The sequence below is a fragment of the Anabrus simplex genome, chromosome 1 (assembly GCF_040414725.1).
Source record: "Anabrus simplex isolate iqAnaSimp1 chromosome 1, ASM4041472v1, whole genome shotgun sequence".
Taxonomy (NCBI): domain Eukaryota; kingdom Metazoa; phylum Arthropoda; class Insecta; order Orthoptera; family Tettigoniidae; genus Anabrus; species Anabrus simplex.
In genome coordinates, this window is record NC_090265.1 from 1109367023 (window position 1) to 1109393800 (window position 26778).

The 26778-nt window shown below is 38.7% G+C and overlaps 1 protein-coding gene across 3 annotated transcripts in view; it reads left to right on the forward strand.

Annotated features, from left to right (window-relative positions):
• Positions 1 to 26778, forward strand: part of Atf6 (bZIP_ATF6 domain-containing protein ATf6) — a 350870-nt gene that overhangs the window by 298733 nt on the left and 25359 nt on the right. For all 3 annotated transcript variants that reach the window (XR_010858597.2, XM_067137320.2, XM_067137321.2), the window contains exon 12: positions 23846 to 24066. Coding sequence is in view for 2 of the 3 variants with exons in the window: in XM_067137320.2 (XP_066993421.2) it covers positions 23846 to 24066 (221 nt within the window). In the remaining variant the exon portion in view is untranslated. The remainder of the gene's footprint in view (positions 1 to 23845; positions 24067 to 26778) is intronic.

Here is a 26778-nt window from a genome sequence, read left to right on the forward strand (position 1 = left end):
ACGCATTTGGTCCAGCGATGTTCCAATGCCTTGATCCCATCTAAAAAATGAGATTCCTTCAGGCCTGCAAAATACCTCTCCAATTCAGCTGTCACTTCTTCCCTTGTAGAAAATCTCCGTCCACCGAGGAAAATTTTCAGCTTGGGGAATAGATGAAAGTCTGATGGTGCCATATCAGGTGAATAAGGTGGATGTGGCAACAATTCGTACTCCAGTTCATGAAGTTTTGCCATGGCAATAACACTTGTGTGCGGCGGAGCATTGTTCTGATGAATGATGACCTTTTTCCTTGCCAAACCAGGCCTTGTTTCGCATATCTTTTCCTGTAGTTGGTCTAGGAGGTTTGCATAGTATTGCCCCGTAATTGTTTGGCCAGTAGGAAGATAATCTATCAGCAGAATGTCTTTTGCATCCCAGAAAACTGAGGCCATGACCTTTCCGGCCGAACGCACTGCCTTTGCTTTCTTTGGTGGTGGTGAATCAGCATGTTTTCACTGCTTTGACTGCTGTTTTGTCTCTGTGGTATAGTAGTGGACCCAAGTTTCATTTGTAGTCACAAACAGGCGCAAAAAATCTTGTTGGTTGCACTGAAAACGGGCCAGACTTCATTCAGACATTTCCAATCTGGTGCGTTTATTGTCCAATGTCAAGAGTTGCGGCACCCATCTTGCGGATAATATTTTCATACCCAATTCTTCAGTTAAAATATAATGTACCCATTCAGAAGACATCCCTACAGCTTCAGCAATCTCCCGCACTTTCAGTCGACGATCCTCCATGACCATTTTATGCACTTATAAATTCTGGGGTCATAACACTTTTTGGCCGTCCACTACGCGGATCATCATCCAAGCTCTCCCGACCAAATTTAAACTCGCTGGTCCACTTGGCAACAGTTGAAAATGAAGGAGCAGAGTCCCCCAGTGTGTTGTTCTGAAAGTCGGCATGAATTTCCTTTGCTTTCATAGCTTTCTTTACAAAGTATTTAATCACTGCTCGAATCTCAGTTTTTTCCATTGTCACAAATCACTACGCAGGAACAACAACAAGGAGTCGTCACTACCACACTCCTGCAGCTACAGCACTGTCGCGCCATGTGTTCACTCACAAAGGATGTGTGATTATTGCGCGGAAACCTCGTTGCTCTAGCACTGACATCTAGCGGTGATTCCGAGAACTTTTCAAACCGTCCTCGTACAGCAGGGTATACAAAATGGGACCATAAAAGGAATGAAGAACTGAAAGTACAACCGATAACTGACTACATCTACAGTTATCAGGACAGCTGGAAACGTCATATACAAAGGATGGAACCTGGCAGATTGCCATAAGAGATTCTTCGATACCAACCCAGAGGAAAAAGATCTGTAGGACGTCCGATGAAGAGATGGAGGGAAAATGCAAGACTGTAACGGGACACATGGTCCAATACTTGGAAGGAAGATGATGACGATGATGATGATAACATGACAAATACCATGGTTCTACTTTCCTAGCAATAAGTACCATTATGAGGGGCCGATGACCTGGATTTTGGACCCATTTAGACTACAAGCATCATCAATTGTATTATGCTTTTGAAGCAGTCCCTTGGTCAGTAATACTATTGTTTAACGCTAGTTTCTGGGAATGTGGGGCATTGCGGATCGGATCCACTGATTGTTTTAACTTCATATACATCCATTCATTCTTTGTCCTCATGTTTTGAATTTTGGTCAGTGGAGGATTATGGATTTTTAATTGTCCTTCCATTTTGTCTCATTTTATGCCATTAGGGGCCAATGACCTAGTTGTTAGGCCCTTTTAAACAACAAGCATCATCATCATCATCATCATCATCATCATCAAAACTTACAACAGTTTTTTATCTGCTTTTACACTTAATAATAAACAAGTCTACCAAATCACAAACATATTTAAAAAGCAAGACATCAAAATAGCCGTCAGAACTTATAACAGAAACACAGATATTTTACACAATACCAATTCTGTTAATCATAGCAATAAGTTCACCAAGTCAGGTGTTTATAGACTCAATTGTAATAATTGTAACACATTTTATGTTGGTCAAACAGGTAGGAGCTACTTAGAGCATGTTAACACCTGAAATATAACAGATTTTTGGCCATGGGACAGCACACGGATGATACTAACCATAAGTTCACTAATATCAACCAAGACATGAACATTCTCAAAGTTATACAAAAAGGTCCCCTTGCTCAATATTACGGAAAATTGCTGTATCCATCTGGAACAGTTTTTCAATCCTAACTTCAATCTAAATGAAATTTCATAGAAATCAAAACATTTTATTTGACCTTTAAATTCCTTTTAGTAATCATATCTTAGATAAAAAGAATTCTTTCTTTTATAATCTCTTTAAAGTCCCCTCTCAGCAGCAGTCATTTTTTTTTACATCCTTCAGCCCCACCTTAGACACCCCTTCTCCCTTCCCTCCCCAACCCTTCGCACCTGCCCCCTCCCCCTACCGACTCCTTCGTTTACATTGCCTGCTTCCTAGAGCAGGTCAGTGTTTGTTCCCTGCCTACTCCTTTGTTACATGGCCTGCCTGCTTCTTCCAGATTGTTCTACATCAGACATTAGAGGTGAGTCTCATAAGTAATTTTTCTCCTTTTAAATTTCTTTTCTGTATGTTTATTCATTCCTAATTCTGGCTATAATTTCCAGATTTACTTCTTTGCCTGAGGTCCTAAGTGAACTTTAAGACATCATATCATGACAAGAAGATCATGACCATAAATTTTGTTATTATATGCAATTTAATGTTACAATTATTCCTTTAACATTGTCTTTGTCTGTTATACATACGTTTTAGATCACATAGTCGTACGAAAATCTCTGGAAGTCTTTGGAGTCAGTCCATAATTTAATTTTGATGCAACAGTCAGATAGTTTTCCAAATCTAACTCTTCCTTCTTTGAGAATTTCTGGCAGCTATTGCTTGAAACTTGTCCTACCTGAACTTTAGCCACATACCTTCGTAATGTTTTGCTGTCTATTGCATACATCAGTCCAGCTTCCCAAACACTCATACCGTCTTCTATGTCACGTTTCACAGCCACTTCCATGATTTCAGGTTCCGCCTTCTTCCTCGGATCACCCTTTGGCTTCCAAATGAAAGGCATTCTATTAAGACATAAAATAATTACAATGTGTATATTTACTTACTGTTAATTATGTGGGTCAAACCACCTCGCATTTTTGGGAGCCATTTTTTAACCCATTCACTGACAAACCCATATATATACGTTATTGAACGCCATGCCTCGTCCGCCAGACCTGTACATATATGTTTTGGTGCAATGTGTACTTCACCGATCTTACAAATGTAGGCGATATAGTGTCATGCTTTGAGATTCCATGGAAATGCTCAAGGATATTCTGTACGGCAGATATACCACTCCATTTCGCTTGTTTTGAAAGCAATCTGGTATTATTCAGCTTTGTTAGAGTGGAACATCTTTCCCGCTTACGTGTACCCATCATGGCGTCTTGAAGTATACATTCATCACTTGTTGACGAAGAAATTGAGTGTTTCCTCATAGTGATTCTGGAGTGCTATATTTTGATAATGAAGATAGAGAATATCTACAGTAAGTGGCGATATTGAACTACAAGAAAGAGCGAGACAAAGTAGTAATGATGAATCTCATGTGGAATTGTCATCCCTTCCTCAGATAAATTATTTTCCCCCAAATGTTAATGATTTTGATAATACCAGTTCTTGGATCAACAGTTTTATATTTCAGTAATAGTATCACCAAGCGGAGTAGCCACACGTATTAACATACTACGGCTATGGAGCCAAGCTCTGCACTCGACAGGCGAGTTGGTTCGAACCCCACCATCAGCTTTTCTGAGATTTTTTTTTGTTTTGTTTCCATTTTGCACTCTAAGCAAATGTTGGGACAGTTCCTATTCATAAGACACAGCCAATTCCTTCCACTTCCTTACCCAGTTTCATTCACCATCATTCATTTCATATTCATTATCTTCTCAATTGAGATTTGCATTGGGAAGGGCATCCGGCCGTAAAAATATGGTGTCAAGTATAATCTCACTTCATCCCCGACCCCGTATTGGACTGCGGGGCTAAGGGGACGATGTGCATTCCCTTAACTGTATCAGTAAACATGTATCTGTGAAAGTGCTTCTTTCTTGAAAAAAAAAAAAATCTGGCCCAGATTTCATCATCAAAACTCGGCAGTGAAAAGGTTAAATATCAAGACATTAACCTATTATAATGCTGGGGAAACCAACTTGCACATGTATAAATATTAAGCTTATAAGGTGCATAATACAACAAAACAATCACTGTTTAGGAAAAAAAAAAAATGTACAGTAGTCACTTGGATTCTTAAAAATCTGAGCACGAAATAAAGAGCAGTAAGCTTCAAAACAAACAAGGAATAATTACTCTCTTCTCTTTTCAATCATTGCCTCCTATATCCTAAAACTTATATCTACTGTAGTGTCTGAATCAAAAAGAGCCCAGTAGATAGCAGTGACAAAAAGTGTGGGATATTTAAATTATGGAAGTGGGTCCGACCGACCGACCACGCTTTACTTTTTCTTATCCTCCAACAGGAGTATTCAAGGAAACACATTTCTGTTTCATTATAAAGATTGAGCTGTTTATTGCTCTATCCCCAATAGGTTTTTGGATAATCGTGTGAACTTATGACATGCAGCTTGATACTACGATTTTAACCAAGGACATTGTAATAATTTTTATGTTTAGACAAACACCTACATTGATATCCTCTTTTTACAACTTGTAAGAACAATCAGGATCCTGATTTTTCACCTTACAGGTTTGAGTTTGAGGCTGATGATGCCCTTAATATGGGCGAAACATGTCCCTTAACATTTTATAATAATATTTAATTTCTAAAAGAAGATCTCTTTGTATTGAATAGGTGGATATTTAAAAAAAAAAACACTTTTATACTTTGTATTCACAGCTATATTTCCTTGCAAAAGATAATGGAAAGGATACTGGAAAGTAGAATAAGGTTGAGGGTTGAGAATCAGATACAGGAAAATCAGTTTGGTTTCAGAAGTGGAAGGTCATTTTCATTATGAGACAACTAATGGAAAAGCATTGGGAGTACGGGAATGATATGGTGATGACATTCATTGATATTGAAAAGGCATATGACAGTGTCCCTAGGACGAAAGTTTGGGACAGTCTGGTGCAAAAAGGAATTGGACAGGGATTAATAAAAATGATCATGGCATATAAGGAATGTTGTAGTTGCGTGCAAACACAAGTTGGCAGGACAAGTTGGTTCAAAATAACTAGTGGGCTGAGACAGGGAAGTGTTCTATCACCAATCCTGTTTACAATAGTAATGGATGACATCATGAGAACAGCAAAAGCAGCATATGGAGGAAGAGAAATGAACATGATGTTATTTGCAGATGATATTGTGATTTGGGGAGAAGACGACAGGAAGGTTCAAGAACAGTTGAATGTGGTGAATGGGAAGATCGAAGAATGTGGATTGAAAATAAGTGTAGAAAAGAGTAAAACTCTTGTTATGACTAGAGGGGAGAAAGAAGGGAAAGGTCAGATTAGACTTGCAGACAAGCCCCTGGAAGTAGTGGAAACGTTTAAATACCTGGGGAGTGAATTAATGGAGAATGCTCGACTGGATGCTGAGATTAGTAAAAGGATTCAAGCTGGAAGTTGTTTCTATCATAGTGTAAGAAACATGTTGTGGGACAAAGATGTGCCAATGGAAGCAAAGGATACTATGTACAAGATGTATTACGTACCCATAACAACTTACGGAGCAGAAACTTGGACAATGACAAAGAAGGATGAGAGTCGAATACAGGCAGCCGAAATGAAATTCTTGAGGAGTATGATACAGAAGAGTAGAAGAGACAAAATAAGGAATGAGAAAATCCGGGAAGAAATTGGAGTGGAAAAAATGAATGATAGAATAGAGAAGAGCCGACTAAGATGGTTTGGGCACATAAAGCGAATGAGCGACGAAAGAATGCCAAAAAAGGTGATGGAAATGCAAACCCAAGGAAGGAGAGGCCGTGGACGACACGATTGAGATGGAAGGATACCATCCAATGCAGCATTATAGAAAGAAACCTGGACTGGGACACAGTGTTGGAGGAGGAGTGGTGGAAAGACCGAAGAAAGTGGAGAGGAACCATATTTGCCCCTACCCGGCTACAACTGGATAAAGGGAAATGATGATGATGATGATGATGATGATGATGATGATGATGATGATTTCCTTGCAACTTCTGATGTGGGAAATATCATCTTAAATAAAGCACCAGCATGATCAGCCGCACTTAATGGCACATTGTGTCATCAAAAAGGGAGTAAACAGACATTCAGCCCGAATTACTTCACTGTCAGCGTTTCCAGACTTGGCAAAAAAAAGCGTTGATTTTCTTGTTATCTTCCTTCGATTTAAACTTACATGTTTATCGCACTTCACGTGATTCTCCTTTTTTTGATTTTAGTATGCACGGAAAATCAACAGAATATGATTCTTTAAATGTCTGGAAGTACTGTTTCTTGTTGGATTTATTCATAAATCTTACAGTAGGAATATAGCGTACGAAAATGTTCGAAAACAAATATCTCAATATCTTCTGAAACATCGAAAGGAACCTGGATCACTGTATAACAAACACTCAAGGCAGTCAAAACTTTATTAAAACATTTCAAAGCACACAAAGTCTTAAATCAGTAAATTAACATGATGCCAACCTTGTGAACAAAGAATATGCACATTGTAAAAAACACACACACATGGAACTAATGTAATTAGTCCAAGGAATACAGAAAACTGCGAAGCATGAAGTTATAACACAAAAACTTGAACACTTCATTAAAATATGTCAAAACCTTAACTCATTGAGCCCGAGCCACGGAACCGTTCCATGCTTCGTCTCGGTGGACCAAACGCCGGACCACGGAACTGTTTCGTTGTCTCATTTTACTACGTAATTCAACTTTCCCTCAAGAGATGGCAGAGTGAGTTGCATTTGTTATATGTGTAGGGACTCTTTCTTTGCAATCTTATGTGCTCTTTGCTTATATATATCGATAGTGTGCTTGGTAATATTAGTTTGAAGTGGGGTATCTCTAGCTTTGAGATTCGCTTGTAAACAAGATGGCTGCTACTATAGAACTGATATTTACCGATATATAACCTCCTTTAGGAAGTAATGATGATTAGGAATGTAATTTTTTCAATGAAATTAGTAGTAATATTAGTACTAGTGTGAGCAACACTCCTGAAGAACAAATAGATGTGGAAATCGAAGAGGAATTGCAAAGAGAAGACTGTGTTACAGCTCAGCAGGCGGGCTGAGTACGGCCCCGTGATGCTAATAGAATAAAATGTTTTACGGTATTCCGTGTTCCGCAGTTTGTGGTATGAAAGCCTTTTGTTTTCATGTATATTTAAATCTTTAATGGTCTTGTAAGTAAGAAATTTCTCACGATATGAAGTGACACTATATTCCCTCCAAAATAATCCCAGCGCCAATGCAGTTTCAATCCATCAAATATGCAGGGCTCAATGGGTTAAACCGCCAAAATATTCAAGGAACGCCAACTTCGTGAACAAAGAACAACACTCATGTGGTCAAAGAATATGGGTTAAATCACAACAAGCGAACAGAGTGGAACAAGGAATTTGCGGATTAAAGCCTGTCAACTCCTAAGATTCACATGGAAGAACTGTTATCCTGGCCTTAAATTCAATTCCAATGACGACACAAACGACCCACGCAAATAATCAATTGTATGGAAGTCAGGTGATTATCAAATGTTAACGTTTCAACTTTTTGTCCGCGAAGTCGTAAAATGACACCGTCCATCTGTAAAACCGTAAAATGCTGCAATTTCTGTAAATTTTACGGATAAACCGTAAAAGTTGGCAGGTATGTACATGCCTTCTTGCTGTCACAGGATGTCAGACTGTTGCCCTGGCCCACCCGATCCCTGGACTTATCGCCAATCGAATATTCGTGGGAAATGGTGAAACGACGGGTGTGGTACCGTGACCCAATGCCAACCACCAAAAATGAACTGTGGAACCAGGTGGATGCAGCATGGATGGCTATACCCCAGGACGCCATTCGCACCTTATACGTGTCGATGCCATCACGCATGGAACAAGTTATCAGTGCCCATGGAGGACCCATTGCCTACAAGGCAACAGGACACATGCTGAACCTAGGTGACCAAAATGCTAATCATTTCTGCAGAACATACTAATGAACATGTCCTGTGAATATGAACTTCCTATCTCTACTCTTTCAAGGTGTTCTGTTTTTTTATGAACATGAGTGTATGTAGCGTGCGAGGTCGTACTTATATATAATATTTAAATCTTTTCTTATAGTGTGAAAGAATAGTATTCTCTCCAAGACTTTAAACATGGAGGAACCCATTAAGGAGTAAGGGTAATTGTTTCCACCTGTTCAGTACTACAACAGTGTGACTGTAAATCTGGATTCAATATGCACCAAAAATGAAGTTTTCGACATTAAATAAAAAGAATAGAGGAACCCTTCGTGGATTTGGTTTGTATTTTAAGAGAAACTCCATTTTTGAAATGGAAGAAGGAGGAGGATAAAAAATAAATTTTATCAAGCAGTTTTGACTTATCAGAAAATAACTGGTTCTGCTTCCAGAAAAATGCACTCATGAAATTTTGAGGTATCTTGGTATAGTAGTTATCTGTGGTTATGCGGTAGTCATTAATTGTAGAAACTCTTTTGTTGGCAGTCTTATTGTTGGAGTGAAACAGGGAGTCTGGAATCACACAGGATTTGAAAATATGCTAGGTCTTTCCATAAGCACGAAGGTTCCTCGGAGCATATAAAAAAATGCCATGGGATTTAAAGTAAAAAGAATCAGAATCAAATAGCTGACGCTTTAAGAGAAAATGCTAGTCTATACACCACAAAATTTAATCAGAATTTGAGGCTTAACAGACTTTTTATGCGATTACCAATTGACGCAGTTTTATTTCCAATCAGGAAATGGCATTTAGAGGCCATGATGAGAGCGACTACTTAAATAGAGGGAATTTCAAAGAACTGTTGAAACTCCTAGTTTCCAGCAGCTCATTAGAAATGCTTCTATAAAGAAAGTTTTTTAGCAGAGAATCAAAGATTATACAATGTGAGTTAATAGACTGCATCTATACTGTCATTAGGGATGCTGTGAAAGAAGAAATTTTAGAAACCTTTCTTTCTTTTCAGTTCAGGTCGATGATACAACTGATATCACAAAGAAATAGGAGTGTTTGATGATACTTCGGTATATTACCCACAGAGGTGTGCTAGTTGAACATTTTTTTTAAAATTTCTTTTTCTTTTACGTTAGTTCGGACTGTACGGCGATTACTTCATTCAACTTGCTGCAGACTGTTTTGAGTAAATTTTCCTACAAAACTAAATTGATTGCCCAATGTTATGACGGAGCTAGTATCATGGCAGGTCATCTAAATGGTCTTCAAACTAAGGTCAAGGAAGATCCCCCTCAAGCATTATTTTAAGCCACTAGCGCAGTAAACTCACCACACTAGTGGTTAGCAAACAAACACCGGCCGGTACTACGTATAGACCAGTGTGAAATTAACAATTAAAAAAAAAAAAATTATGAAAATCAGTCACAAGGATAGGAAAATTACATCCAACAGGTACTTACCCATCAAGGCCCATATAAAACTCCCAGAGGAAAAGGAGAAAGATTCCTAGTTTTGGTGTTGAACCACTCAGATAATGAAAGAAAACTCTTGGTTAAGTCAAAAAACTTTTAATTAAAGAATGAAATCCTAACATGAAACCAAAACGAACATTGTCCCATCTGAGAAAATAAAATAATTTAAGTAGTTTGAAAATAATGAGTGAATAACAGAAAATAACATGGTCTGAAAACCGTAGTCCTTTTCAGAAAATAGCACTGATAGAAATCATTAACTTAATAACAGAAAATTGCACAAATTGAAAACACTAAATCCATTACAAGAAATAGTACGGATTGATAACATTACTATAATAACAGAAAATTATACGGATAGAAGACTTAAGTTGTTTACAGAAGGTTTACATGGGCCCGTTTGTTAGACTTACTAAAATGAAATTAAAACTAAAGTTTTAAACCTAGGGAAAACAACTCATTTAAGGAGTTTCATTGAAATTTGTTAATAAGATGAGGCTTTGCAGGAGCATAGAACTCTAGCCCAATTATTAAATTCCGAGGGGTCAAATTATATCAACGAACTGAAATCACACAATTAAACGGAGGGGGGGGGGAGGAAAACGGGAAGAGACCAAGCAAGGAGCAGAGAAATCTTTCACATAAATCGAAAATTCATAAGTAAACTTAGGTCCCACAACCAACTTGCAAAACCCACAGGCAACAATCACAATCCCGCCCCCCAAAGGAAAATCGTTCCCATAGCAACGAAAACACACGCCCGCAAACGACCAAACATGGTACAAGGCACAACAAAGGCCAGAAACACTAAAATAAAATCAGAAATACACCCAAAGCATAAAATACCAGAAAATAGAAGAAGCATGTTCAAAAAAAAAACTAGAATTATATGCTTCTGCAGAACCTCACGTAGTGTAAAGGCCACTGAGTGCCATGACACATTTTGAATTTACATGATCAATTAAAGCTCATTAACGGGTGAAAATGATGGTTAATTCAATAAAATTTCCTTATTTTCGTAGTCTTTACATGCCTATAAATTTGATATTTTACTTGAATTAGCCACACGACCGTCCACTTTGTAATTTCCAAGAATAATTGCTTTCACAAACTTCCACCTTGAAAGAGTTAATTTCAAGATACGGATCACACAAATTTTCTTGGGTTTCATAATCACAGGATATAACTTGCCAAATGATGAAGTCACTTACTTGGGTGAAGCTGACGCCCAGCCATGATGAGCCAGATCCTCAAATACTTACAGATGAGTTTGGTTTCCCAGGTCAGAATTAATTAAAACATTTACTAATAGGACAACGCAGAAGACAAAGTAAGACGGGTTTAAAACCCATCTCTCAAGACCCTCAGCCAGGATCAATACTCCAACATGACGCCAAAATCTTGAGAGTCCAATTAACACAACTGCACGCCATGACTTCCACACACGTTCTGTTGCCCAGTCAAAATGGCGAGGTTTGCTCCTTCAGGAAGTAGCCGCGCTCCTATAGGTAGAAGAGCGGTTGGGGAGGGGCAACTTATTGTGGGTAACTAGCGGAAGATTGCAGCACTTATTAGAAGAGAAATGAAACAGTCTGCACAATACTAAAATGCGAAAATCCAATGAGGTTGCCATCAGTCCACAACAAGAAATATAATTAAGGTTCGATGAGTATCTCAAAAGCACTTAGTAGTACGATGGAAACCATACACTTAGTCATATTGAATGATTAAGATTTTCTACAGCAATATTGCCAGTTCAAAATAGGTTCTCAGGGGAGGTTTTAAAGTGCGTTACTCTGTAACAATTTGTACTTTGTTTGGCACACTGATTAAATCTAGTGGTAAAGCAAAGTATTGCCAACAGATCAGATTGCCAAATTTTTATTGCGAGTCTTGGTGATATTCTTTCATTTTTTCATTCATCAGCCAAAAGAACTTTCATCGCTGATTTAGTAATTGCAAAGCAAATACCATCTGGTGTTCATATACATTGGTCATCACATGGGAAACTTTTGAATGTGGTTGTGAGGAGTGGGAGGGGTTGAAAGAAATTTTTGAAAGACTTATGTGCGATCCTCAGTCAGACGAAAAAACCATTTGTCAATCAGAGGGGTTGTTTAATAACTTCAATAGCTTCCCCTTCACATTTTTATCAGTAGTATTCATTGACATTTTTGAGTTTGCTAATATATTATTTAACGTACTCCAAAATAAATCTCTTCTGCCTCTCAAAAATAAGCACCACACAGCAACTGATACTGGGTAAAAGGAATGAAGAAACATTTAAAACCTATTTTCATACGGCTCAGAAGAAAACCAAAATTGAACTAAAAAGACATTCTGGTTTAAAAACAGAAAGTGAAATTTTTCTTAAGTATAGAGTGCTTTATTTTCAGATACTGGATTTAGTCTCCGTATAAATTGATACAAGATTTCAAGATATGCAGAAGCTCCAATTTTGTTGCTTAGGAGATAGCTCTAAGTTTGAAGAATTTTCTAAAATCCTCCCTCACGATGCTCTAGAGAAATTAAAAATCTCTTATCCCAACATTTGACACACACAGGTTAAAAAATGAACTTCAGTATATCTATTATGATTCTACCTACAAAAATACCAGTTTGGAGGAAATAATTCTGTTGCTCAAGAAAAATGAACACAAGGACGTGTTCAAAGAAGCGTATAAATGATTTTGTTTAATACTTACCATACCGTCTATCAGCTCCTCAGTAGAAAGAAGCTTTTTGTGTCTTAAGCGGATGGAAACCTACTTAAGGAATTCAACATCCCAGGAGAAGCTGACTGCGCTGGCAAGCATATCCCTGGAGAAGTCACCGCTCAGCGACTTGATGGATACAATGCTCTTTTATGATGACATCATTGACAAGTTCAAAGGACCGAAGAATAGACTTAACATACGAGCAATAGACGTTACCGAATGTGAGTAATATTTGTTTGTTTTTTCAAAGTTAATTTTATAGTTACATTGTGCTTTTTAAAGTAAGTACATGAACATTATACAGCAAATGTTTGTAGACCATTATCTTCCCAAATGTCCGGCTCCATAGCTAAATGGTTAGCGTGCTGGCCTTTGGTCACAGGAGCACCGGGTTTGATTCCCGACAGGGTCGGGAATTTTAACCTTAATTGGTTAAATTCTCTGGCTCGGGGGCTGGGTGTGTGTGTCGTCTTCATCATCATTTCATCTTCATCACAACACGCAGGTCGCCTGCGGGTGTCAAATCAGAAGACCTACACCTGGCGAGCCGAACATGTCCTTGGGCACTCCCGGCACTAAAAGCCATATGCCATTTCATTTCATCTTCTCCAAACATCACCCTGATACCTTATTACCTCCTAGCCAGATTATCCAACTTGCCTATTCATAATGTACACGTTTACCGCACACGCGTGTGTTGGGCTGCACCAAACTTACACCCCACGAACTGCCATTGCCTGGAGGGCAAGAAACATATCTCTGCAGTTTTGTGCCTGATGAAGAAACAACCTTGAATTAGTGATGCAGTTCCAGGTTCTGCTGTAGGACCTGATACATTTTCAGTTTATTGTAAAGATTTATGTAGGGCATTTGTGCCAGCAGACATACCTCGTTCTAAGGTAAATAATCCAGTGTTAAGGAAGTTTCTCTCCAAATATTCAAACCTTGACACTCTTGAAGAATCATCGTTGAGAAAGTGTTACTAACAAACTACAACAAATGTGTTCCATGTGTGAAAATGAGAAAATATGGGTTACTGGCAGGAAAGTTGGGAATGTATTCTTTTGCTAGTTGTTTTACGTCGCACCGACACAGATAGGTCTTATGGTGATGATGGGACAGGAAAGGCCTAGAAATGGGAAGGAAGTTGCCGTGGCCTTAATTAAGGTACAGCCCAGCATTTGTCTGGTGTGAAAATGGGAAACCACGGAAAACCATTTTCAGGGCTGGAACCCACTATCTCCCGGATGCGCTCCTAACTGCATGGCCAACTCGCCCGGTAATATCATTGTTGAAGTATTAGAAAACGGTGAAGTGATTTCAAAGAAACATTTTCTGCTAACAGGCCAAGAAATTGCTGCTGCAAAACATGTGATGGTTGCAAAGTGGTCAGGTAGTGTGAAGTTTGACAATGTTTTACTGTTATTGACGGATGCTACAGCATACATGAAGAAGGCAGCAGCAGATCTCGTTAGTTATTCAAAAATGATCCATGTTACATGTATTGCACATGGTTTACACAGACTACATGAAGAAATTACAGCAGTATATCCTAATGTGGATAAATTAATTTCTAATGAGGAAAAAAGTGTTCATTAAGGCACCGAGAAGAATCCACGTATTCAAGACTAAAAATCCCAACATACCATTGCCACCTACCCCAGTAATAACACGGTGGGGAACTTGGCTCACTGCTGTCCAGTATTATGCAGAAAATTTTTATGGTTTTGCCCCTGTAGTTAGTTAATGTACTGAACAAAGATGATGCAATGCCAATTGGAATCCTTCAGGAAATGTTAAGTGACACAGTGTTAAAAAATGACTTGGCTTATATATCTGCTAATTTGTGTTTCCTTAGCAGCACAACAGACAAACTTGTAAAGGGAAGGATCCTTCTGCCAGAAGCAGTTCAGAATTTTTTTTTTTTTTGCTAGGGGCTTAACGTCGCACCGACACAGATAGGTCTTATGGCGACAATGGGATAGGAAAGGCCTAGGAGTTGGAAGGAAGTGGCCGTGGCCTTAATTAAGGTACAGCCCCAGCATTTGCCTGGTGTGAAAATGGGAAACCACGGAAAACCATTTTCAGGGCTGCCGATAGTGGGATTCGAACCTACTATCTCCCGGATGCAAGCTCACAGCCGCGCGCCTCTACACGCACGGCCAACTCGCCCGGTGGTTCAGCATTTTCATGACACCAAAAGAAAACTTAACGGTGTTAGTGGATCTACAGCACATCTACAGCACAATGTAAAAAATAAATTGACCATCGGCTGAGTGAAGAGCACAAGAATAACGAGCTCCTGCAAAGTGTGTATTAACTAGTGTCAGATCGGGACTTGCGAGTGTATCTTTAGTGTAATAGTAGTGTGCGGTACTTCACAACTACTACCAAAGTGACAATGTTCTGATTAACCAATAAACCCGAGTGATTTGAGAAATAAGGAGTGCGTAAATAACTCAGCGAAATGAGCGCCTGCGAAGAATGTGCGGTCGACTTGGGTAGGGCTCCCAAGGTACAGTGCGTGGCATGTAAAAAGTGGTACCACAAAAAGTGTACGAACAGTGTAAACAGATACACCTTCGAACAGTGTAAACAGATACACAAGGTGGCCTTAGGGAGTGGATGCTCTTTAGACAGCATTTGTGAATTATTGAAATAGTTAACTGAAGAAATGAGGCAAATGAAGGAAGACCAGAAGACTCGAGAGACAGATTTAGATAATTCCCTCGAATTGTGTCACAGGAAATTGGATGATACGGTACTTCTGATTTCCAAACAGCAAAAAGATATGGAACAGTGTTTTCAAGATATAGAAAACCTCACCCAGGAAAATAGTCTTCTGAAGGATAAAATAAAATCCTTAGAAATCCGTGTTGGGGAAGCTGAACAGTATACAAGAAGGAATACCATCGAATTACATGGGTTTCCGGATATACCGAATGAATTTGTTCTAGACACAGTAAAGAAAGTCGGGTGTGCATTGGACATAGAACTTAGAAGAAATGGCAATCCACATCACATATGAGTGTTAAGCTATTAGCCCCAGTTAAGAATTGCTGGTACATCTATTACACTGAGCATATGTTGAACATTAAAGCTTAAAATTTTCCTCACCAAACGGAAACGAAAAATAATTCATGCAGTAGAGGGTTAAGACTAAACTAGGTGAGTTAAATGTAAACATTCTCAGTAATAATTTCAATGTTATAATGCTCACTGAATCCTGGCTAGAGGCTAGTGCCTATGATAGCGAGGTCTGTTGTAATAAGTACAAAGTATACTGTGCTGAAAGGGTAAGGGGATCAATGGGGCGGGGATGTGGGGTAGTCATAGCAGTTAGAAGCGGATTACCTGTCCTCAAGGTTGAACAAACAACGGAACACTTCGAGGGGTTATTCCTGATGGTAAATATTCAGGGAAAGATCTGGTATCTAATTAACGTGTATGTACGTCCAAGCGCAAAACTAGAAGTTCATTGTGAGGTATTTAGATGGATGGAATCTCACTATGAAATAATGGATAGTAATGTAATCATTACGGGAGATTTTAACATGCCAGCAGTAATTACTGAAAACAGTGACTTAAATTTGACAAGACAAACCCAAGAACTAAAAACACTTCCTCAATTTACATGACTTGAATTCCTATAATTCCGTTTCCAATAGTAACGGTAAAACTTTGGATTTAGTACTAGTCAGTCAGACAATAACGAATGTCACCTGTAAAAAGAACACTGATCCGCTGTTACCTGAGTACTCCCATTACCCGTCCTAGAAATAGAAGTACAGATCACTCCAAACCATAGAAACTGCAAAAGGGAAGGTCAAAATACTTATAATTTAAAAAAAGGTAATTTTGAACACTTGTTTACAGGACTAAGAGATCTTGCTTGGGAAGACCTGTATGAATGCACTGATGTAGACAAAGCAACGGCCTGTCTTTATTCTAAGATGTACGCAATAGTAAATGAGACTGTTCCTAATAGCGGCTCATGGAATGTCAGGACATACCCAATTTAGTTCACGGAGAACATAAAACAAAAACTGAAAGAAAAAGAATACTACCAAAATGGAAGCATTTTTCAGAATATTACAAAAGGCAATATAAAACGTTAAGGTCCGAAACTAAGCCTACAATTAAATCCTTACATAATGATTATGTAAAAACTGTAGAGCAGGATATCACTGGTAACACCAAAACCTTTTGGAAGTGGGTGAAGAATAACAGAAAAAAAAAACAACACTAATTGCAGTTTGTGTGAATACGACTCTAAAGTACTAGAGAATGATAGGAACATTATGGAAGGGTTTGCAACATACTTGCAGTCTGTATATTCCCAAGATAGAGCTCAATGGACGAAAGACAAGTGACAATACTCACACTCCTTGACTTCAGCAGTGCTTTTGACACGATAAACATCCAGACATTGCTGATGAAGCTCAAATCGTTCTTCGGTAATGTTGCTTTAAAATTTTTCACCGCATATCTTACAGATCGTATGCAACGTGTTACAGTACAAGATACTGCTTCTCAGTAGCGACTCCGGAAGGCAGGAACCCCCCCAGGGTTCTGTTCTTGGTCCCCTTTTGTTTGTCCTCTATATAAATGATATCTCCTCTAAAATAAAGTATAATAGATATCACCTCTGTGCTGACGACCTCCAAATTTACTGCTACGTTAATATAAACGATATATCGAATGCAATAAGAGATATTAACTCCGACCTTCAATAACTCAGTGTGTACGCCAGTGAAAAATCTCTCCTCCTCAACCCCCAAAAAACTCAAACAATTATTATCGGTTCTCAGAAATTATTAAACATCATGTATAAAAATTATGCTATTCCTCCGGTGACATTAAATGCCACTGTAATCCCGTTCAGTAAGGAAGTGAAGAACCTAGGTATGATCCTGACTGAAACTCTTGACTGGTCTGCACACGTAAGAAATGCATGTAGAAAGATTATTTATTATTATTATTATTATTATTATTATTATTATTATTATTATTATTATTATTATTATTATTATTATAGTGTAATGTACATAATATTTAGCTTCTTACTCATGTACATAGATCACTTTTATTGCCATACTTATATTTCCATTTACTTTATTACTTATTGTGTTCTCTTCATGTATTGCTTATTTTTTCAGTTTGTATCTTAGTTTTTCATTATGACTTTGTCTCTTTCTCATTATCTATACGCTCCAAATTGTATTCTATTTTATTTGTTGAACTCTGCTTTCTTTCTTCATTATATGTTGTCCAAATCTGTAATTTTTAGCTTATCTTGGATTTTATGATAGAATAGTACATTTCTTTTATATATGTATTATCTGTAGATCAGTTATGTGGTTAAGTGTAAGAGAGGGCCACGAGCCCTAACTTCGCCACTGCTAAAGTCAAATAAATAAATAAATAAATAAATAAATAAATAAATAAATAAATAAATAAATAAATAAATAAATAAATAAATAAATAAATAAATAAATAGATTATAATTAATTAATTACTTAATTAATTGCAAAGGTCCCATCAGAAACTACTGGCAATATCCACATTCACAGCATTACTGTAGAGGATGTTGAACTAGCGTTAAAAAAGCTCAAGCCAAAGTCTTCCGTGGGGCCAGATCAGATACCACCGTATCTCTTATAAAACGTTGCAAAGATGTACTGAAATATCCTCTACTCTTCATTTATAACGTAATTCTCAAAACATCCGTATTTCCCACAGTATGGAAACTGTCCCGAGTATGTCCTGTGTTTAAATTGGGTAATCCAATGTTAATAAAAAACTACCGACCAATATCAATTATTTCAGCTATTGCCAAGGTTTTCGAATTTATATTATGTCATAGACTCACAGTCTATACAAGACCTTTCATATCAGAACAGCAACATGAATTTATTTCAGGACGATCCACAGTAACAAATGTCATAAATTTTACGCAATCAATATCCGCAGAACTTGATAGAGATGGCCAGATAGATGCAATATTTACCGACTTTGAAAAGCCCTTTGACAAAATTGACCACGACATACTCCTAAAAATATTAGATGTGCTTGGATTATCTTATCCACTACTGTGTCTTTTCAGCTCCTACCTAAGAGATAGAAAGCAGTATGTAATTTATCAATGAAACTCATCCAGAGAATACCCTGTAAATTCAGGAATAGTCCAGGGCTCTAATCTAGGGCCGTGGATGTTCCTGGCATTAATCAGTGACTTACCAGAACGAATAAAATTCTCTAAATCTCTCTTATACGCTGATGACTTTAAGGTATTCAAATCCATTATCACCAATAACGACTGCAAACTTCTCCAGGCTGGCTTAAAGTAATTTACTACAATGGACGACCGAAAATCAACTATATCTAAATATAGAGAAATGTGTATCGATGTCGTTCACCCAAAATAAAACGTGTATTTCCTTTAACTATAAACCAGTAAATGAGGTTAAAGACCTCGGGATATTATTAGACCTAGAAATCACCTTCACCCCACATATAAAGAAGGTAGTTGCTGAGTTATACAGGACATTAGGATTTGTGATGAGGAATGTCAAACCCTTTAAAGTCCTACAAACCTGTATACACCTGTACAGCTCTCTCGTCAGGCTCAAAGTAGAATACACAAGCATTGTATGGAATCCAGCAAACAAAATATATATTGCACAGGTTGAAAAAAATCCAAAAGAGATATTTAAAATACTTACATTAAAAAAAAAACAGTAATTATCCACACATGTAGCATACAACAAAGTTTGAAATAGAAAGCTTGGAACTGAGGAGACAAAAGGATGACATGAAGTTTTTGTACAAAACTGTAAATTCTGTTGTTGACAACCCTGACTTTTTATGCCTCTTGAGCTTCCACGTGCCCCGCTTTAATGCAGGGACAAATGTAACTTTTCATAATTAAAAAGTTAGAGCAACCGCTCACAAAAATTCCCCACTCTACAGGCTATGCAATGTCTACAACAGTGCAGTTCAGAAAAATAATTCTTTCGACTTCTGTGTACCTCTAGACCTGTTTTTCCAAAATATCACTCCATGTGGCCAAGTTGAAAGCATTTTTAACATCTAGAGTCACAAGAAGCATCAGCTTTCTAGAGTAATGATTACCCATTTGAGCTCGTTCTGCTGTCTTAACCACTTCCTTCACAGCATCTAGCGTTCAGTGACCTCTGCGAAATCCACGTTGTTGTTGAGATAGGTCGCCAGCTAATCAGACTGCTGCTAGTATTCTTGGCTGTAGTAGCTTCTCTAAACCTTTCCCGGCAGTGTCCAGCATACATAGAGGTCTGTAACCCCCAGTTTTCCCTTTACTGATCAGAACCAATCTAGCTATCTTCCAACGAAAGCTAAAAATTCCTGCTTTCAAACAATGATTATATATTCTCAAGAGCAGTTGAGGACATAATTCGACTGCCACCTTTAGTACTTCTGCTGGAATACCATCTGGTCCAGGGGCTTTTTTATTTCTAAGGGAATTAATTGCTGTTATCAATTCCTCAGTTGTAAAAGGTGGTACATTATCTAGTTCTTTCTCGGCCTCATCATCAATCCTCTCTGCATGATCAGGGAATAGTGTGTGTACTATTTCTTCCATGGTGTATGGATCCATGATAAGGCTTGATAGCATCCCAAATTTCTTCATAACGATTTTATACCCTAATCCCCATGGATTTTCATCCACTTCCTTAGATATTTCCAACCACTTGTCGGCTTTACTCTTTTTAAGTGTATTTCGCAATCTTTTCTTCATAGTCTTATACTCTACTGAGAGAGCTTCATCGTTATGTCGTGCTCTTTGTGTCCTTCGTCTGAGTCGCAGGCATTGTTTCCTCAGCTTAGCAATTTCTTCATTCCACCAATATGCTGGACGCTTGCCTGTCCGTTGTTTGATTCTGGTCATTGATGCGCCACGTGCTTGCTGAAGGAGTATCGTGGTGTGTTCCACACATTTCTTAGCAATTATGCTTCTTTTGCCTCCGTGACATGTATCCGTCATACAGTCCATTCCATTCTGTATTACTTCATGAAATTTTTCTCTATCCGTAGTGGCTATGTTCCATCTTTCTGGCTTGCGTGTGGTAATCCTTAGATGCGGAGTCTCTTGAAGTACACGAAAAGTTATATGCTGATGATCGCTTCCAGTATATTCTTCAATTACTCGCCATTCAGTTATCCTAGATGCAATGTCTTCAGAAGCAAAGGTTACATCTGGTATAGTTCCCTGACATCCTGGTCGCCGAAAGGTTGTCACATTACCAATGTTGATAACCATTAATCCCAATCTGGCAGCCATCTCCATTGTATACCTCCCTTTAGAATCTGTTTGAGGCATGTTCCATTCAACTGCTTGAGCATTAAAATCACCAGCAATAACTAGGTTAGTGTTCATCCCTTGCAGAGTATCTTCAAGCCCATCTAGTTTTATCTGGAGGGGCCGATGACCTTTGATGTTAGGCCCCTTCAAACAATAAGCATCATCATTAGTTTTATGTGGAAGTCAGAAATAGCCTCATTCGGGGTAAAATAACAGCTGACAAAAGTTACCTTCTCAACTTGGACCCAGAGAAAACCATCCCCGCATCCTTGATTTATAACTGAGTATTTTCCAAGGTCTGGTACCCATATCGCAGCTGTCTCTAAATTGTCTGAAAACCAACCTGGTTGATCTCTGTCTTGATATTGTTCACTAAGAATCAAGATGTCTGCTCCTATCTCATAGGTCATCTGCATCAATAGATCACCGGCTGTTAGACTCCTGTGTATATTGGCTTGAAGGATCTGTACCATTCACCACTGCTTTTTGGCCTTTTCTAGTGCTTCACAAAACACAATACACTTGCCTGAGCCAAGAGCATGATGTCGTTTTGACTCTTCAACGCCCATATCTGTGCAAATTATGCATCATGGATTCGTTTTGCATCCTACGGCCTTGTAATCAGCTTCCCCGCACTTAAAGCAGAGTTTACTTCTGTCCAATCCTTTACAGTTACGTACTTGATGCCCATATGACAGGCATCTAAAGCACCGAGGAACTACGGCCCACCTTCTTACTCTGCAGTATAGCCACCCTACTTTAATTTTGCCTACGTCTAACAGCTTTCGTGCCTCGCTATCTTCTATCTCCACAATGGCAAATTTTGTTCCCTGCTGTTCGGATTTGTGATTGAGACCTTCAATTCTTGATTAAGATTTTCTAATTCTTGTCTTACAGCCTCCTCCACGTCGGAAATAGTGGTGGGACTGTCCATATCCTGAATTTCCAATGTAGTTCTAGGCGTCAAAACCTTTACTTCGCCATTATATCCAAGAGCACTTTTATGTGATTTATTAAAATTTTCTCTGTTCTCCTTTTCCGTGGCCTTATGAAATTCAAGAAGAACCGCTCCAGATATAGTTTTCCTGATCAATCTAATACCAGTGCCACTGTCTTCCGGCTTCACCTTGCTGCGAATATCCTTCACTACATCAGCAAAAGTCTTGCCATTCATTGGTTTAATATGTATGGCTTCTGGGCGGCTTCTTATAGTTGAATGTTTCTGTTGCTCGTTCTTTTTGACAGTTTCAGATACTGGTACTGGTTCAGGTTGGATACCTTCATCTTCATTTGTCTTCTTCTGCCTCTGTTCCCTCTTCTTCTTCTTGGATAACGCTATTTCCCATTTATCCTGTTCTACATTTCTGTTTGTGGTGCTCTGTTCTACCTTCTCTTGAACGGGCAATTCCTTTTGCATTAATGCTCTAGTTGTTTTCCAAGCTTTTCTGTGCGTATATCCCGCATCTAGGGCTTCCTCCAATTTCTTTAAAGCTTGCTGAATTTCCATCTTCATATTTTTCTGCTGAATTGCAAGAATACTTTTCAACAGGCCCCTGGCGATTTCCAGTTGTTCTTCTTTTAACATATCCTCCATAATTTGTTGAGTGATATCAAGCCTCAAATTCGTTTTCACATTCTGCTCAATACTACTATTGCATGTATCGTGCATACACTCCTCGTCTGTGATATTGTGGCCATGTTCCATAGATGCTGGATTAAAATCTACAGAGTCACACTGGATTCCAGCTCCCGACATCGTGCCGTATAGGGAGTCCAACTGGCCGTGACTCAAGTCGCAGTGAAATATCTATTCTCTGTTATTTTCTATGGCGAAACTAGGTAACCTAAAAATGCAATTCACCGGGCGAGTTGGCCGTGCGCGTAGAGGCGCGTGGCTGTGAGCTCGCATCTGGGAGATAGTAGGTTCGAATCCCACTATCGGCAGCCCTGAAAATGGTTTTCCCTGGTTTCCCATTTTCACACCAGGTAAATGCTAGGGGCTTTACGTCGCACCGACACAGATAGGTCTTATGGCGACGATGGGATAGGAAAGGCCTAGGAGTTGGAAGGAAGCGGCCGTGGCCTTAATTAAGGTACAGCCCCAGCATTTGCCTGGTGTGAAAATGGGAAACCACGGAAAACCATCTTCAGGGCTGCCGATAGTGGGATTCGAACCTACTATCTCCCGGATGCAAGCTCACAGCCGCGCGCCTCTACGCGCACGGCCAACTCGCCCGGTACCAGGTAAATGCTGAGGCTGTACATTAATTAAGGCCATGGCCGCTTCCTTCCAACTCCTAGGCCTTTCCTAACCCATCGTCGCCATAAGACCTATCTGTGTCGGTGCGACGTAAAGCCCCTAGCAAAAAAAAAAAAAAATGCAATTTCACTAAAACACAATATCAATGTCTTGAATTTTACACCCACTACCATAGTTTATCCTATTAAATATTGAAAGCACCGGGCGAGTTGGCCGTGCGCGTAGAGGCGCGCGGCTGTGAGCTTGCATCCGGGAGATAGTAGGTTCGAATCCCACTATCGGCAGCCCTGAAAATGGTTTTCCGTGGTTTCCCATTTTCACACCAGGCAAATGCTGGGGCTGTACCTTAACTAAGGCCACGGCCGTTTCCTTCCAACTCCTAGGCCTTTCCTATCCCATCGTCGCCATAAGACCTATCTGTGTTGGCGCGACGTAAAGCCCCTAGCAAAAAAAAAATAAAATAAATATTGAAAGCAATTATATTAAATATTATTTAGTGATTACCAACGAAAGCTTCAATAATTGCATGCACAACAGACTTACTGATCTTGTCACTACCAAGACATATTATAATAATGATGATAATAATAATAATAATAATAATAATAATAATAATAATTTTGTATATTATCTCAATTTTTACAATTGTTTCTACTTGGAAATGTTGGATTTTAAAATTCTGAGTACTGTCAAGGAAGTACTACACAATACTGTACATTTTTGAAATAATGGATCATATGGAATTTGAAACTTTGGGTAAAATTTTTTATATCCCCTGTCATTGGTTGCAGTCCCCATAAAATGCCTGCACAGACAGCTCATGAGGTGGAAGTGTATGGTCTGGGACCTCATGGCTATAGTCATTCTGCACTATTTGAAGCGATCCATCGTCGAGATGACACCTTCTATGTGGTGTCCTTCTCAGGAGATCATCTACTTCTGCCTGCATTGGCACATAACAAGACCCTACGTCCCAAGATGTCTCTTGTTCTGCCAGCACTGCCCTTCAATGGTGAGTTCTCCTGTTTCATAATAAACCTGTCAGAATTAATTAGCATTCTTATGCTGAATTTGGATGTTTTTGGCTTATCGAGCTTCATAGCTGAGCATGTTTTTTATGATAAGACTGAGAAGAAGAGAATAAATGGTTTAATCCTGGCCTGAGCAACATAGGCGGCTATGCTTAGTGGGTTTTTCCACCTTAATGAGCTCTCTCTCTATTTAGTAACTGTCTAGTTCAAGCCTTCTCTCCTTGTACAGTGTGCCTCAAAAGAGAAATATACCTTTTATGAATATTAACTGTTTCCTTGCAATGACTGTTGTCAGAATTTGCTTGAGATTTATATAAATGAAATTGTATCAAGGTGTAGCAAAGCTAATGCAGTGAGCTTGCACTTGGAATCAATGTTATTTTGTAAGAGAAAAATCAGCTTTCAGTCAGTTTTATCTGTACACCAGTCTGTTTTCAGACCAACGTTCCTGTATGGGTATGAAAACTGGAGGACTCATAAGTTGGAAGTAACAGAGATGAAAGTATCAAGAATGACTGCTGATGCAAACAAATGGAAATTATGGCAGGAGGGTACTCACAATGAGGAGATAAAGGCTCAGTTAGGAACAAATTCTTCACTGGATGAAACTGTGCATACAAACTGACTTTGGTGGTGGGGCTATATGAGGCAAATAGATTACCGAGGAGAAAAATATTTTTCATCATTTAAATGGCAAAAGTTCTGCCTGCAGTATCTGCTGGGTGGATTGAGTAGCTCAGTAGTTGCTGTTGCCAGTCCCAAGCCCAGAAAAAAGAGGAGGGTTGGCTTAAAGCCGTAAAATTACAGCCAGAAAATCAACATCTTGGAGCAATAAAGGGCACGATGGTTCCACTTTATGGCGGTACCCCAACAGCATCCGTTTCATGTTAGTGGCGGCTGAATAAATATCCTCTGCAGCTAACAACTGTAATTGTAAATCAGAGCTTGCTGCACTTAAGGTTGATAACCTTTGATAGTCACATATATATGGAAAAGTCTTTTACTAAAAGAATTCCACCGTCCAACCCCTTAAGGATGGAGAAGACTACATCGGATTCGGTGGGTAGTCGCCTAAAAGAGAAGAATGAATTTGAACACTAAAATAAAAGAATAAAAAATTTACATATAACCAAACATACAAACATAGAATCAAACATAAGCATATTAACAACATTGCGACGCACAGTATAAACTTCATACTAAAAACCGGAAAGCTCAAGAACTTCACAGATGAATTAGATAGGCAAAATATTCTTGTGGTAGGGGTCCAAGAAATGAGAAATTTAACAGAAGATCCGTTTGAATCTCAAGGTTATAGAGTGTACAGTGGGAAGCCAGGCCAAAGGGTCATGAAACATTGCCCCCAATTTGATACAGGATTTATAGTGAACTTGAAAATAATAGATTCTGTAATTGATTTCAAGCCATCTCACCAAGAATTGCAATTCTAACTTTACAAATCCCAAACTAACTTTACACCATCAAAAGTGCTCATGCCCCTGTTAGTGAAAAAAAAATTCCTAACAAAAACTCTGCAAGAAGTCTATAATTTCTGGGATCTCCTTGATCAGACAATGAATAAAATAAATATGAATAACATCAAGATCCTTATAGCGGACTTTAACGCTCAATTGGGTAAGGAAAAGAAGTATCAAGATGTAGTAAGAAAGTGCACTCCTCCTAAATGGCCAAAGACTCATAGAAATTTGCAGAACCCATGGACTAATCTCCAAATCTACATACTTTAAAAAGAAAACCACACAAACTTAAAACTTGGAAACATCCTGATTGGATAAAAGCAGAATGGCAGCTAGACCACGTATATGGACAAATTCTTTCATAAGTTTTTTTTTTTTTTTTTTGCTAGGGGCTTTACGTCGCACCGACACAGATAGGTCTTATGGCGACGATGGGATAGGAAAGGCCTAGGAGTTGGAAGGAAGCGGCCGTGGCCTTAATTAAGGAACAGCCCCAGCATTTGCCTGGTGTGAAAATGGGAAACCACGGAAAACCATCTTCAGGGCTGCCGATAGTGGGATTCGAACCTACTATCTCCCGGATGCAAGCTCACAGCCGCGCGCCTCTACGCGCAATTCTTTCATAAGGAAATCTACAATGTCATAGTTCTAAGGGAAACGGACACTGGTTCAGATCATTACTTAATTAAAATCAAGATTAAATTTACTCCATTAAGAAGAAAAAGACAAAATAGAGTTGGAGGGAAAAGGATATACGACCCTCGTCAGTTAATCCAGAATGCCTACTATCGGCAAAGAACAGGAACTACAAGACTAACAGATAATTTAGATGACCTAATACCAATTCAATTAATAAGAGCTTTTCAGGTTCATCACTGTTCAAGAGCTTGTTAAATGATTTCTGTGTTTTCCTTATTGTTATGCGCTATTTTCCGTCTTTATTTTTCAACAATAATGTGGGGGGGGGTTGTATTTTTGCAATTGTTTACCAAACGCTTTGTAATAATCTCTAGAATTGGTTTTGTAGTAACATTCCAGAGATTATTAAATTTTTTTTTATATTTTCTCTTAATTCTTCTAATCGTTTGGGTTAATTCTTTTCTCACATTCTTGAGGTTCATGGCGCTTTCTTCTGTTTTGTGGGCTTGAAATTTCAACCAAGCTTGATGTCTTTCTTCATGCATTCTATCACAATCAGAGGTCCACCGGGCATGT